This window comes from Lolium perenne, chromosome 5 (genome assembly GCF_019359855.2).
Source record: "Lolium perenne isolate Kyuss_39 chromosome 5, Kyuss_2.0, whole genome shotgun sequence".
Lineage (NCBI taxonomy): Eukaryota > Viridiplantae > Streptophyta > Magnoliopsida > Poales > Poaceae > Lolium > Lolium perenne.
Genome location: NC_067248.2, coordinates 71277356 through 71293359, shown reverse-complemented (window position 1 = coordinate 71293359; position 16004 = coordinate 71277356). Strand labels below are relative to the sequence as shown.

Below are 16004 nucleotides of genomic sequence, written 5' to 3'. Positions count from 1 at the left end.
CGTCGTTGAGCAACTCGTCGATGTCCGAATCATCGGAATCCGACGAGGACCAATCGGTCGACGTCGCGTCCAAATCCGCCATGTGCACATCCTCCGACGCCATCTACCACGGTATAGCATACATCAGGCCCGAACACGTCCATTTTACCGGCGAGAACGAAGAAGAACGCGGCGGAATACTCACCGGCGAAAACGGCGGAGAAGACCGCGGCGGGGGTGCGGCGGCGCGCGCGGAAGGACGCGGATCTTCGGCGGGGGTGCGGCGGAGGTGCGGCGGGCGTCGACGCAGCTCGGCGCGGCTCGGCGGGCGACGGAGGGGCGCGGATCTGACGGATTCCGGCGGCGGCGCGCGGGTGGCTGCGGCGGCGCGTGGGAGAAAAGGGGTGGGGGAACTGAAATGTCCGCGCGCGGTTTCGGAAACGGGATACTGGTTTGGCCCTCTATCCCCGCTCCCACCCCGCATAAGTAGGGGGCGAAGACCCGCCCCGTAATCGAAAACAGCAAAAATCGGAGCGGGGGCCGGTTTTACGGGGTCTGCTAGACGGTCAGGTAGAGCCGAAACCCGTATTCCGGCGGTTATTATACGGGTTTGGCCCTTTTAAGAGGTCTGTTAGACATGCTCTATCCCAAACAAATCGTGACCCATTATCTGTCCGCGGGCTGAGTCATTCGAATAAAACAGACCATTTAGATTCGCCCCAGTGAAGATACTCTTACTCTGAAGGTCAAGGTTGATGATCTTCAGCCCAACATAACTTTTTGGTCGACAAACCATGTCCAGGCTGCAAGAGAACGGCAAGATGTCTGACCTTCTTCAGCTCTCTTTGCCCACAAGCAGTGACGTCTTGCTCTATCACAATATTTAATTACTGTTTTCTGTATCTTTAGATAAAACATGTGGTAGGTTGTTAGGGATGACAACTTGAGTTGATAAGTTCTAGCCGACCTCCGTAACCTAAGAAGCGAGCACTTGCATTCAGCCTACGTTCAAGCTGAGTGAGATTCTCAATGATTGGTTTTGTGGTTCCGATCCAAGGGGCAAGCCTAGATATGCGAACAGAGAACCAATAACACAGCCAAAAGTGTTAGACTAGTTACAGTTGGTAGTACTATCATATAATAGTATCAATGCGTAGTATAGTATATATGTAAAATTCTTCACCATATTTATTAATTTGTAGAATCTCAATGCAAATCTATGTACACGATCTATTTGACATTAAATTTTCTAGTACTATATTCTATGATATGGTATCTATCTATGATACTACTATACTCTCTTATTTTTAATTGGACGGCCATATCCGTTTTTTTATGCATGATACTATCTGTGATACCTTATTGTGGATAGTCTTAGTCAAAACCTCTATTCTCTGTTGAGACGTTTATAGGCATGATGCAAGATTTTTCATAGTTTACTCGAAGACTCTGTCGTACAACTGAAGTCTTGCAGCAGTATTTTGAGAGCTCCCATGAGATGAAGGTCAGCATATTAGGTTCTTAATGAAGGTGACACTAAATATCCTCCAGATGTGCAAGTTGTGATCCTTGATCTCATTTTCATGAAGTGAATGTATGACAACATGTGAAGGTTACTTATAGGGCCACATTAAACTTTCAGTTTTGGGTACTAGATACATAAATCCGAAGGTCCTAAATACCTGCCTTTTTTTTTTTGAATGACAATACTTGCTTGTCAATGGATGTCCTATGAGAATTATAAAGTTTAAATGAAAATCACATAACCAAAAATGATGAAATTAGTAATGTAATGGTGAAACTAATTAGGATAAATGTACTTCTTGCTAGTGTGTACTATTCTATAATCACTTTCATCATCAATGCTGGTGCTACCAAGACACGCATGGCTTGTTTTGTTCACATAGATTGTTGCAGTGACTAAGGCCATATGCAATGGGAGGTGCTAAGGCAAGTGCTTACAAAAATAAACTAAGCTTTTTTCTTAAGCACCAGTGCTTATTTGTACAGGAGAGATGCATAATTAGGCATCTGTCTAATATAAATACGAATTTGCTAGTTCTCACCTAGTTGAGAACTAAGTTCGTGCTCACTCAAGCACTCAAACACTCAAGCCCTACACCATTTGATTTGCACCCTGATTCGTGTTAGCCATGTGTTGCAACATGAGTTGTACTGAGGTTTGATGACATCATATGACTGAGAACGAAGTAAGTTCTCAGTCGACTGAGAAATAGTCACACACATATAAATAACCAGCTCCAAAAAAAAGTCTAATATAAATAACCACCGGAGTTTAGGGGACAACCACTTTATTTTTCTAAGTACTTGTGTAAGCACCTCCATTACATATGCTCGCAAATTTGTATGTTGTATACTCTAATAACCTGGTGCTGATGTTTTTTCTGATAACTCAGGTTTGTTTGTACTCCCTGCGTCCTAAAAAGGATGCCTCAAGTTTTTAAAAATTCGTATGTATCTAGACTCAGATACATACAAATTTACTCAAAGTTAAGATTTTTTTTAGGACAGAGGAGTACATTCGATGCACTCCAATATAAAAATCGTAAGTAATATTCGATGCACTCTAATTTAAATAGTTTAGTAATATAAAATACAATATCGTTCTTCTATATCGTGCAGTCTTCTTTTAACCTGCTCACGCTCTTGCGTGGTTGCTAGTTGGGTGCCGGTTTGCGGTGCAGCACACCACACCAGGAGTTACCCTAGAAATTTGTAAAAGAGCCCTGCAAGAGCAAACAAATTGCACAGAAACACTCTTGGTCTGTTCTTCATTTACCCTCGGTAAAATATCCCCATCCCCTTCCTCTCGGAAAGACGAAGAACAGAGCGAGACTAGGGTTTCAGGGTTCTCCTCCATAGGACTCGGTCTGGAACTTGCCCTTCGAAATAGACCGGAGGCGGACCGGCGGAGCCCTCCCTCGCTGGTCGATCCACGGTGGGTGGCTACCGTTTCTTCTCAATCGGCACCTCTCCGTTGGTTGCTTCCTCATTCTCTGGTATGTATGGCTTCGATTTGCTTTTTTTGCGGGTCCATTTGATTAGATTTGGTTAATTGGGCGAGGAGGAGACCAGTATTGCCCAGCTAGGTTAACTCCATCTTCTTATACATGTAAGAAAATTCATCTTCATACATTACGTAGTTGTTCCCTTAATGTGCGAAATGAACAGAAATGCATGTTGCGAAGTAAGGTGGAGCAAGTACTGAATTTAGGATATAGTCAATGACGCTTCCTGTAGCTTCTTTATTATTTGATCAACAATCAGATGAACCCACCAATTATCAACTGATACTGAACAAATGTTCAGAAAGTTCATCATTGCATAAATTATTATATCTAATGCACTACTATTAGATTATTTTCATATGCTTAATATTGATCTCATTGTATTTTAGTCCAGGATTCTGGATACCCACCGAAACTCGAGGTTGCCCCGACTAGCGCCTGATGGAGGATCTCCCGGAGGCGCTGCTGGCGGAGATCGTCAGGAGGGTTACCAAGAGAAGCGACTTGAATTCTCTTTCCCTTGTCTCGAAGCGTCTCTTCGCAATCGAGGCTGAGCAGAAGGAATCTATCCGCGTTGGCTGCAGCCTTTGCCTTAAGACTGAAGAGTTAGTGTCACTCTTCTCCCGGTTCCCCAATCTGTGGAAAGTAGAGATCGATTACGCTGGCTGGACACCTTCCCACGGGGATCAGCTGGACAGCCATGACCTCTTTGTTATTTTATCGTGCTGCCCCTCTCTGACTGATCTCACACTGAACTTCTGTTCCAACATCGATGACACCGGTCTTGGTTATCTACGTTACTGCGAGAAGCTGGTTTCCCTCAGGCTGAACTCCGCAACAGAAATAACTTCTACTGGGCTTCTCTCCGTTGCGGTTGGTTGCAACAGTCTATCCTCTCTCCACCTTATCAACTGTGAGAAAATAGGCAGCACCAAGTCAGAGTGGCTAGAGTATCTAGGCTTGAATGGGTCGTTGGTAGAACTCGTAGTGAAGAACTGCTATGGAATCAGCCTTTCTGATCTCCTAAAGTTGGGTCCAGGTTGGATGAAGCTACGCAAGTTGGAATTTGAGATGAAGGGAGGAGTATGGGATGTTCATGAGGGATATTATCATATGGAAATGGATGGTTAGTCATGAAACTGACTACTGAAATTTCATGCTGCCATGGTTGTTGTTTGGCCTGTGAGCAAGAGATTTTAGGGAAGTTGTTGGGAGAGAAGGTTATGATTTCAAGGGTCTTCTAGTTGGCTATTTTCTAACAAAGTTATGCTGCAATATCTGTTACCAGGAGAGTTAATACAACTAATTATTGGAGCTTTCATCAATTGAAGCATAAATTTTGGACTACATGGTAGGCGACAGTACAGAAATGTTGGCCATGCAGTTGCTCTGGCTAGTACATGGCCTGAGAAGCAGGAGGGACATACAGACAGAAAATCACTTGCGGAGTACTTTATCCATTTGTTAATGCATACTACTTTTCTGGAACAAAGGTAAGATAGAATGGTTATTTGTTCTGATAAGGTGGAACTCAGGATCCCTTGCCAGAATAGTATATTTGAGGACTGTTGGTCGCTTCTTTGCTAGGTTGGCCTCGCAGATTGTTGCAGATGCAGAATAAATTCAAAAGAAAAAAACGATGGTAGAAGGCTACCATCTTCAAGTGGGATGGGGTGCACGGCCCTGAATTTTTTGGCAGGTGCTCAGAGTCTTCGTCATCCAGTTACACATTGGTAAAATGTAACTCAAGAGATCTCTCTGCATTGCGCAGTCGAATGAAACCTCCATCTCAGAAGGCAAAAATAGGAAGCTACTGAGTTGATGAATGACAAATTCTTGTGAATTTTAGCTGGAGTACAGAGTATAAGGAGATCAACCTGGGTGGATAAAATTCTCTTTACTGTAAACTAATGTAACTGCTATATTTGCGTACTAATTCACAGTTCATACTGGATAATCATCTTGACAGGAAATTTTAGAGATTTTGTTTTTGTTATTTGCCCATGATTTTTATGTCATTGAAACAAAGTTACACAGAAGAGAGGCTGATTTTATGATCTCCTGTTTACTTGCGCTGTCCCCTTTTAATTTTCTGTATCCATTCTCTTCCTTGATAGACAATCCATTAATTAAGTACATATTTTGCCAGATCCCAAATTTCGATCCCTGCTATTACGGCTTAAATCCTTGTACTCCATATGGCAGGCAAGCTGTCATTTTGCTCTGCTCAACATCCATATGGTCTATGCACAGAAGTTAGATTCTCTGAGCATTGAACAATGTCCTCGCATCTCTCTGGAAGATGTTCAGGGGGCTGCCAGATCAGTTCACTACTCTATCAAGTATGTGCCCCGCAGCCTTTGGGAGAAAAGAATGTGGGCTTCCAGATTTGTCCAGATCATAAAGTGGCTTCAAGTGGTTATTTCCGTTGGCTACACATTGTCAGTCCAGATTCACATATTGTCATCAAACCTGTTGTCTTCTGTATCATAATTTTCATCATCTTTCCATACTAGCTTCTACTTTCCCCTTTTTCTGCTATCATTCTGATTCTCTTTAATACTGGAGCGTTTAAGTGCGGACTTCGGATGGCATCTGATGAATGAAAGCCCCTAGCAGTGACATAATCTAGTTCCACTATGTTTACCCTTTGGGATTGCACGATGCTAGTTACAGGTCTATGTCCTGGCAGGCAAACGTCAGGTTTTGATGTCCTCAAAATAAATATGTCACACTGTTAGTCTTTGTCCCATGTTTATTAAGCAAATGTTATGATTATGAATGTGTTATGGCACACATATCTGCCTGTTTTTTTTGTGACCAATTTTGGTACGTGCTAATAGGTGAATGTACTTCCATATATGTACAAAAGTGACATGGTTCTTGGATTGGCTTTGCATGATCTGAAATATTAAAGTAAACCCCTTGGATTCTTCTATATGTTTTGTTTGGTTTATAACCTGAAGCTTTTGAACTTTTGTCGGTGTTATTGCTGTGGTGTGAATAGTGATGCTTATTTTGTTCGTTGGCATGCAATCGACATATTTTTGGACTTTTGGCTCGTCGGTATGTATAATTGAATGGTTCTTGTAGCCTTTGAATGAATAGCAAGTTGGACGATGATTGATGAGAAACTCCCATTGGATGTTCTTTGCAGTAAACCATGTGAGTGGTTTAATATATCCTCTTTAACTTTGATGTTTTCTAATCCAAGATCCCATCTATATAAAACCACATGTATGACCAGATGACCAGCTGCCTGTTCTCATACAGTAATTAATATATGGCATGATAACTATTCCTATACCAAATGTCTACGTTAAAACTTATTACCTCTGGTCCGAAATAGTAAAAGTTACCAAGTGAGTTCAGCACAGCTATTGCATTCTCATGGATTTATTTCAATAAGTACACCGTTTAAAAAAAGTTATCGACACTTCAATGCCATGACATTGTGTACGAGATTCTCTTGTAATGTGACATACATGCTTGTGAACTGTGGTATAACAAACATGCACTTTCAACATATGAATCTCCTGGTGTCTTCTACGTGACAGAAAGCTAGCGACAATGTCACGGACGATTTGCCATGGTGTTTGAAATGAAATAATGGTGACTAGCAGGAAGCTTCTATTCCTGGAATTGACTTCTCATCTCGATGTCCGCTTATAGTTACCAGTAGCTTCTTTCTTCTGCCAAAAAAAAAAAAAAAACTCCGAGAACACCGATGTCTAGCATATTTTTACTCCTGTTACTTTGGGTACGACCAACGAAAAAAATAGCGCGCTATTTTACGCTAATAGCGGCGCTATAGCGTATTTGGGAGTTGAACGCTACGCTATGCATTCTAGGCACGCTATGACGCTATGCGCGCTAAAGACGCGCTATTTGACGCTATTTGACGCTATTCGCTATTCCGCATAGCACGCTATTTTGCAGAGTAGTTTTTTTAGTAGCTCATTCCATATTTTGACCCACTTGCGTATCCTAAATCCCTGATCCAGGCAACCCTAGACTAAGAAACTCAGATCGCGCACTCCCCAACTCCTTGTCACCTGCTCTGCCCGGCAGGCGACGTGATGGCGCAGCTCCGCCCCCTTCTCCTCTGTCAATCGGTGATAAGCGGCCACTCCTAGCTTCACCTTCACACCTTCACCCCGTGCCTCCGTTTCCCTCCTTCAATACTTCTAGCTCGGGACAATGTGAATGTGAACTATGGTTTGTGATTTCCATACCATGTCATATCAAGTTATGGACTATGTGAACTATCTTTGGTTGATGTTTGGCTGCAAAATACCATATCCGAGATTTTATAGCTGCAGAGTGCTATATCTATTATTATATATATGCTAAAATCCTGAATTTTTATATTTTTTTGTTAAACGCTATTTTGAAAAATAGCACGCTATTAGCACGTTATAGCGTCTATAGCATTTTTCTGAAGCTCACGCTATTTGTGTTAGCGCGCTATTTTTTCAAAATGTGTCCTCTCCTTGTCTCACCAGATCTTTTTACTCTAGCTAGCAAGTGTCTCTAGTCAACAAATTCGAAAGCAACCAGTGTGCAAGAGACCCTCGATTGCTCAGTAAAAAGGAAGCAAGCGAATTAGAATCCCCTAGAGAATCTCCAACAATCCTCAACAATACGGCCGTGCCCAAAAATCTGTTTTTATTGGGCGTGGGAAGGCAAAAATCGTGATTCGACAGATGCCGAATCCTAGAACGAGCCCAATTTCTTTTTGGACATGCCTAAAGCCCTAAACAAGCCTAATTGAGCACTGCACATTTGCGACACGCAGTCGCTGCAATATCGAACCTACATGCACGCAGGCCAACTCTGAACTCTCCCACGCGTGACCACCTATCCCTCTTTGATTGCCGCCGGCAAAATCCCGGCCATGTTGGGTGGTTCCGACACTCCCACACCCCTTCTCCTCCGCATGCCGGAGCAGTTCCGCCGCCTCAAACAACCACCCAAGCCGTCGCCGCATCCAACCCCGCCATCATCCGCGACTAGATATCTGCACGACCACGGCACCGCGCCGCATAGGCAAACACGCAAGAGCTAGTCCCACCACCGGCGCCACTCCCGAGGGCAAGGATGGTGCGTTGTAGCTAGCTGCTGCCCTGTGCCCTATGGAAAACTTCAGCCGGCTGCATGCCGTATTTTAGGGCGTTTAAAATATTGCAGCCGGTTGCCGTGCTTAAAAACTGCTATTTTGGTAAGGCCTTTTACAATGAGGAGATTTTTTAAGGTCTTCCATAATGGGGGAGTTTGTTAGCATATTTTTTATAGGAGCAATTAAAACTTGAGAGATCACTACTCCATTTGCATTGTCTTTTAGCCGTTGTTTAGTAGAAATGATCCCATTTAATAATTTTAGCCTTATGCACCGTTTACGATTGAACTAGCTAATATTTTTATCTATAATTCTGTGCTAGGGTTGTATCTTAGCTTACTCCGATCCAACAAACATCTATTTTCCTTGATTCATATGCCACAATAGTGTTTAGCAGAATAAAGTTATGAGAGAATAGAATAGTTGAGCGAGTGTGGGTGACTTTAGGATAGAGGAATGGGGAGATTCCACTAATTTTGAGAAATGAGTGCGTTTCGGATCTGGAGGGAATATTCTCTTTTGAGGAACCACCTCGTTTCGTTCCATTTTCCAACTGAACACCTGAATGAGATCTAGGTGTGAAACCATCCCATTACATTTCACTTGGTGACACCAACCGAACACACCCCTAGAGAATATCCAACAATCCTCAACAATAGGACCGTGCCCAAAAAACTATTTTTATTGGGCGTGGGAAGGCAAAAATCGGGATTCAACAGATGCCCAATCCTAGAATGAGCCCAATTTCTTTTTGGAGATGCCTAAACAAGCCTAATTGTGGGCTGCATGTTTCCCGCACGCATTGTACACGGCAATATCGAACCTACATGCATGCAGGCCAACTCTGAACTCTCCCACGCGTGACCACCTATCCCTCCTCGATTGCGCCGGCAAAATCCCGGCCATGTCGGGTGGTTCCAACACTCCCCCACACCTCCCTTCTCATCCGCCCGCCGGCGCAATTCCGTCGCCTCAGACAAGCACCCAAGCCATCGCCGCATCCAACCCCGCCATCATCTGCGACCAGATATCTACACCGCCACGGCACCGCGCCGCACCGGCGAACGCGCAAGAGCTAGTCCCACCACCGGCGCCACCCCGAGGGCAAGGAAGCATGCCCAGACCGATGAGACGCGGGCGACATCTGCGGCTGCATGCCGTATTTTAGGGCGTCTAAAATATTGCAGTCGGATGCGTGCTTAAAAATTATATTTTGGTAAGGCCTTTTACATTGGGGAGTTTTTGTAAGGTCTTCCATAATGGAGAGTTTGTTAGCATATTTTTGAAGGGGCAATTAAAACTTGAGAGACCACTACTCCAATGCCTTGTCTTTTAGCTGTTGTTTCTTAGGAATGACCTCATTTAATAATTTTAGCCTTATGCATGTTTATGATTGGACTAGCTAATATTTTTGTCCATAATTCCGTGCGAGGGTTGTATCTTAGCTTAGAGCAAGTACAATAAGTCCTAGTCAGCTGGCTATAAGAATTAAAATAATATATTGTTGCCTAGTTGAGGAGAGAGAGGAGGTGAGAGAAGAGGAGTGGGCTCTTATACAAGAGCCAGCTCTAGCACGTGCTCCTAGGCACTATGTGAGAGTGAATGGTGGGCCATACACTAATAAAGTAGTACAATTTTATAGCTCACTATTATATATGTTGGCTCTAAGATGACTATAGATGACATGGCACTTGGCTTATAGCCAACAATTGGCTCTATTATTGAACTTGCTCTTACCCTGATAGAACAAACATCTATTTTTCTTGAATCACATGCCACATCAGCAAGGTATATCTAAAAATAAACGCCAAGTGTACACACCCTCTACAAAATGGCTGGCTCCGCGAGTGGATCTGGATGGATCATGACTGAAATTGAATCATCAGCTGCCCCTTCTCTCGTTTTGATGAGGTCAAATCAAAACACTGTGTAACGGTTACCTCCGCAGCCGCGCCCCAACGTATACCTTTCCTCGATCTGCTCTGCCCCCCGCCCAACACAAACAGCAGCAATTACACTTCCCCGCAGCCAGGCCCGCCCGCACCACCCATCCCCAATCCAGCGCAGCTCAGATCCCATCTCGCGGCGCCGCCATGGGAGCCGAGTCGACGGACCTCTCACCCCCGCCGCCGGAGCCCACGGCGTCCCCGGACCCGGAGATCCTCCCCCGAAAAGACGACCGGGTACGCTCATCCAGCCCCGTTTCTCCCCGTCCGGCTTCCCGACGTTCTTCTCACCCTCATTCTCATTCCGATTTCATTCCAGGACTGGAAGGCGGACATGATGTCGGCGCTGGGCGAGTCGGTCTCCTTCGGCCGCTTCCTCTCCGAGCCGCTCGACTGGGGCAAGTGGTCCGCCTTCCACCACAACCGCTACCTCGACGAGGCGGCGGGGCAGGCGCGCCCCGGGTCCGTCGCAAGGAAGAAGGCCTTCTTCGAGGACCGCTACGCACGGAAGCGCAAGAGCGAAGCCGACGCCGACGCCGACGCTGACGCTGACGATATCAACACGGACGCCCCCGCGTACGGCGGCGGCGGCGGCGCGTGCTGGTCGGCAGGCTCTTCGTGTATGACGGACGAGCCTCAGCCTGCCGGGGAGGAGATGGAGATGCGCGGCGTCGATTCGTGTACGGATTTCGGGGTCGTTGTCGGTGATGCGCCCGTTGATGACGACGAGGAGGAGCTCGAGGCCGTGACCGACGCTGCTGGTTTAGCTTGCGGCTTCGGTAACACGGATGAGCAGTCACACCATGTGCAAGCTGCTGAACCGAGAAAGGGGTTGCCGTTGGATGATGGCGGTATCGTGGCTGCTGTCGATTCCCTTGAGAAGCAACCGTTACAGGTTACAATTCAGTACTACCTTTTTATTCATTCATTCATTTCGAACAAGTACATATCATCTTTGATTAGAAGAGGTACTACCCAGAAACTAGAATCGGAATACTTTGCCATCTGGGCAAGCTCATGTGCTACCCAGCTAGCATCTCTGCTAATGTGCTACCTGCCATCTCCCCCACCATAAATACCATCCTGCGATAGCAAAAATCTCTGGTTGCATCCCCAACACTGAGGTGAAATGCGGCTGGGAGAATAACAAAAATCCATATACTGCCAGCCCAGCTCTGTCTACTTCGCTACATCAATATTAAGTCCCAAACACTTCCAAACACTCTTAGCTCGTGGATAAAAGAACACTAGGTGTTTAATATTCTCCGCTCTTGCTAGGCAAATATGGCACTGCCATCTTACTTTTATATGTTGATCTGCAAGCATTGCTCGACAGGGAATACTACAATGCATCGTTCTCCATAAGAAAATTTTAATTTTCGCAGGGATTCGGAGCGGCCTGATTTTATCCCCGATAGGATGAGGATTAGTCATGATGATTTAATCCTTGTCCAAACCTTGACACCCATTCAGCACAATTTGCTCATCTTACAGAAAAGACTCATGTTTTTTTGTTAAACACCATGCCACAAAGTCATCCATACCAAAATGTGTCAATGGGATAAAAAAATACTGCTGATCTACCGGCCAAAAGCTTTGCTGAATTAAGTCTTCATCCCGTTGATTAGTAGCCAGATCAATCAGATCACACACCTTTGATATCAAATTTTGGCCTCCCCTACTAATATAACCTTCCTGGATGCACAGATGGGAATCCATTCATCTGTCTAATGCGTCCCAATTTCAATGTTTTCAAACGAGTGTTTCATAACATGCTGTTGAATGTTACTCAAGAAATCTGTCAATAAAAAAATGTTACTAACGAACTGAAGCATGTGGGTTCTTTTGCAGGAGAGTTCCATTGTCAATCAGGGTATAACAGAATCTGTTAAGAATAAAAGGCTTCCGATAGCATCGCTATTTCAGAAGCGTATGGAATTCAGTTCTCCCCCATCGGAAAAGAAAACACCGTCTTCGTCAGTGAAACGGCGGTCGACACTTTGTTCAGCAAAGGAGAACAGCTCACCATCTCCTAGCACTGACAGTAACAAGCAGGAAGAAGCTTCAGTTGCTCACAAGAGGTCTACATTTGGTGCGTTGCATATGTCTACAAACTTCAGGAGACGTGAAATGGGCAATCCTGCTTCAAGATCAAGATATCTTGGCTCAACAATTGCTTCAAGGATTAGTCAGTTGGACTCTGCAAGCAGGCCGGTGAAAGATACTCATCCTAAAGTGAACCAATTTAGGCAAACAAAAAAGGTCTGGAATTGTCTCTGATGCATGTTGTGTATTTAACGTTATGGAGTTAACAGTTCCTATTCTCACTAATAAGTTGGTTTACTGGATATTTCAGGGATTTTTCAAAGGTATGCCAGAAATAGCTTCAAGAACATCTCCGCAGCTTGAACAGAGGTAGCACTCAATTCCAAAAGTTTTCACCTCACAAAGATGGAATTAAATGGAAACATTCTCTCTGAAATCTGATGAAATTACATTGAATGGCATGCTTTCATTTTCTCATGCTAATTCAGTTCATGACATACATTATTAAAATGCAAACAACTATCATTGAGTGTATCCTCTTCCATTATCCAGGTCTTCACATGTCAGTGTGGCGAGGGTCAAAGAAAAGTTGTTCGGTTCAACTTCGTCACCGGTGCATCCCAAAACAAATATAGCTAAAGAAAATATGGTAATCACTTGTGCATGAATGAGAAAGTGGCACTGGTTATGTCGACTCCCCTTCCTTTCCATTAAATTTTATTCAGGGAGTGTCGCACTAAGAAGATGTCTGTAGATAATACATATAAAAATTCAAGCCAGCAGTTATTTTCTTGTAAGAAATTTATTTTCATAACTGGTGACACTTAAAAGCAATTAATGAGCTACCAGATAACTATTCGATCATTCAGTAATCAATGTTTGTTTCCAAAAGAAGATAATACCAAAAGAAAAGGATTGCAGTACATTATATAACCATATGCATAATTGTTATGCAGGTAAACGCCAACAACGAATCTGAGTTGAAAGAAATGAGTCCGAGCAGTCGTTTCAAGGCCAGGCCACTGCCAAATTTCTATTGGAAAAATAAAGAACCGAAAGATTCAAGTCAGCAGGTATAGCATTGCATCAGAATCCTATTAGCTGGCAAGCCAGCCATAGCAATTACTGGCAGCATGTACGTTAAGTTAATAAACAAAATAGGGCTAAATTTTAATTTAGTTTATTTTTCAAAAGCATGTTTTGGAGATTTTGTCTCTTTACAGTCTGACACTAGATACCACTGTTGACTTCTGTAAATGTTGTATGGTCGGAACTTTGTCAGGTGTCTAAATGTACTAGTGTTCTTGAGATATGGATTATGAAACATGATCACAATGGATCCAGTCCCTTGTTAGTGGCTAACAAACGCTTCACCCTATTGACCCATATTCTTAGCCTCACGTGGCCAAATGACCAATGACTGTTACACCCTGGTTCCTGTAACTATGAATTAATATGATCCAGAACAATATAGAATTATATCTGGCTAAGAATGTGTCCAAGGGGACTAGTATTCTTGAGGATATGATCCATGATCGTAGTGGATCCAGGCCCATGTTAATGGCTAACAAACACTTCCTTTTGACCCATATTTTTAGCCACACATGGCAAAATGGCCAATGACTGTTACTTGACCCTGGTTCCTGGTAACTATGAGTAAATATGATGCAGGAACAATAAAGTAGCATAGGAGTAGCATCTATACCTTCTCATTTAAAAAATGGTGTCATGGGAGGCATCTATTATTTCTGTCAGTCCGGTATAGTGTTTCAGCTCCACCAAGTTTCTTGGGCTTTAAAAGCAAACGACATAAAAAGAAATATGGGAAGAGTAAAAAAGATGTTTCGTGCCTAGTTTATGGAACTTGAAACTGCCTCAAAACTGGTTGTTTGCGCCTCAGACCATTATGGGTGAGATTTGTGGAACAGGGCGCTGATCATTCAATCAGATGTTCATTGCAGTTTTGCACTGATTTCGGATGTTTACTGAATCTTCCGGGTACACCGGAACTGGTCTGTAAAAGCCCAAAGACATTTCAGAAATATTTATTCATTTGTTAGATAAGTGCCTTATTAATGCTAATTGTGACATACGATTGGAACTGTGTGTCTGGAAGGAGAATTTCACTTGTGTAATTGTGTTTGCCCACTCTAGTTTAAGGGGAAAGAGAGTCATATAATTATACTTACAAATGCTAGTAGATGACAAAAACAATGACACTTGCAAACAAAATAGAATCACCGTTTGTCAAGACTGTTTAGAGGGATTGCAACAGTAATTATGATGTAGCAAGAAAAATCACTATGCTGCTCATGCCTTTCATTCCTAGTCTACAATATGCTGTAAATTTTCTTAACCTGTTTTGTTACCAAAGTTATGGTATGTATTTCTTACAACAAGAGTCTAAATGCAGAGAGCCCAAGAGACTCCAGATCTGCCAAACAACGATCATCAACTGAATGATGCTAGTAAGCCACAAGTGAGCAGAGGAGCCCCGAAGGACAAACAAGTATGCTGTTTCCCACTTCGAAGGTTGTGTTAAGGCTTGTAGGACTTCTAGTAAATATACTAGCTTATTCTTTTAATTTAGTTATTTGGTGCTGTGTTATGTACATACTTAGGTTCTAATCGGTAGTTACCTATCATTCTCTATCCATCTGATGTTATACTCAGATTCCTTGTTGTAACCATTACTAGCATTTCTTGTTTGGAAGACAAAATGCATGAGTTGCAGAGCACTACTACATTTCCTATTGGACAAATTGGTAGTGAAGAAATTGGCTCTATCATAACATAGCTCCATTCCATATTAAATGCCGTCCAGGTTCGCAATATTTACACAGATGCACTAAGGCTTGTATTTATGCTTTTTCACTACGAAGGTTGTATTTGTGCTTTTTAACACCTTTTTCTCAACATGTATTAAGGCTTGAAGTAGGTCTTCGAGTTAGTCAATAAGAGCATCTCTTATAGGTGTATTGTAATATTTTCGTTAGTAAAAAGAATATTCCTTTCTTTTTTCCCCAATCTCTTCTTCCTCAACTGAACCAGAAGAAGTTGCCCGCCTTGACACCATCGGCCGGTGCCCGTCCCGCTGTTCGGCCATCCACCGCTTGCCTCTCGCCACCCATCGCCGCCAGGCCGCGCCGCCCGCCCATGCTGGTCCGTTGACCGGCCGTGGCACCCGCCCCCGCCTAGGCCAACCGCTGGCTGCCCGACTGTCTTCGCTGACGGGAAGCACCTCCAGCCATTATGGAGGAACATCTTTCCTTCAACGTTGAACGTCACCTCCGTGGACCACATGCCGGCCGCGCCACCGGACGCACGCAGGAGGATATGGGGCTTGCCGATCGACGATCGAGACGAACCTCTAGGCAGGCGCGACCTATCCCTGCTCATGCCCTGATGGTGACGCCGAACTCAAAACTCGAGAGGTCGATGGCCATGGGGTTGGACGACGATGGCGGCGATGGAGGTGGTGACATGGACGGTGGTGGCCATGGGGTTGGACGACGATGGTGGTGATGGAGGTGGTGATAGGGACGATGGTGGCTGCCTCTGGCCTCTCCCACCACCCCTTCCTCGACGACCTCGGCCTCGGCCACGCCCACGACTCGGAGGCCGTCTTAGATGCCCTACCCTCGAGCCTATGCTGCCAACCATTGCTACGGAGATGCCTGTGATGGTGGTAGGGAATGGAAGAAGTGAGGTTGTGGAAGAAAATGGTTGTCGTTGGCCTGCTTTAAAGGGGCGAAGGCATTGGGTGCCGGTGCGTAGACCGAAACAACGACTTTGATGAAAGGCAGACGGCTTTCGCAGTGGGCAGGTGGCGTGGCCAGAGCAGGAGCACGTCGGGCGGCGCGTGCAGAGCAGGAGTGTCAGAGC

At 44.3% G+C, this 16004-nt stretch overlaps 2 protein-coding genes across 3 annotated transcripts; both read left to right on the top strand.

Moving 5' to 3' along the window:
• The first annotated feature begins 2768 nt into the window (after nt 1-2768).
• On the top strand, nt 2769-4757 carry LOC127321429 (F-box/LRR-repeat protein 14-like). 2 transcript variants are annotated; one of them, XM_051350470.2, is made up of 2 exons: nt 2769-2999; nt 3403-4757. In XM_051350470.2, exon 2 carries the CDS (start codon nt 3450-3452, stop codon nt 4137-4139), a length of 690 nt encoding a protein of 229 aa, XP_051206430.1. In that variant the 5' UTR covers nt 2769-2999; nt 3403-3449; the 3' UTR covers nt 4140-4757. The 2 variants fall into 2 exon arrangements, with proteins under 2 accessions (XP_051206430.1, XP_051206429.1); XM_051350469.2 differs by having other exon boundaries at nt 3398-4757.
• A 5422-nt stretch (nt 4758-10179) lies between these two features.
• Nucleotides 10180-14857, top strand: LOC127321449 (uncharacterized). The gene is made up of 7 exons (XM_051350490.2): nt 10180-10310; nt 10393-10968; nt 11925-12335; nt 12430-12488; nt 12672-12768; nt 13076-13192; nt 14533-14857. The coding sequence occupies exons 1-7, from the start codon at nt 10221-10223 to the stop codon at nt 14659-14661; spliced, it is 1479 nt and encodes a 492-aa protein (XP_051206450.1). The 5' UTR covers nt 10180-10220; the 3' UTR covers nt 14662-14857.
• The last annotated feature ends 1147 nt before the right edge of the window (nt 14858-16004 follow it).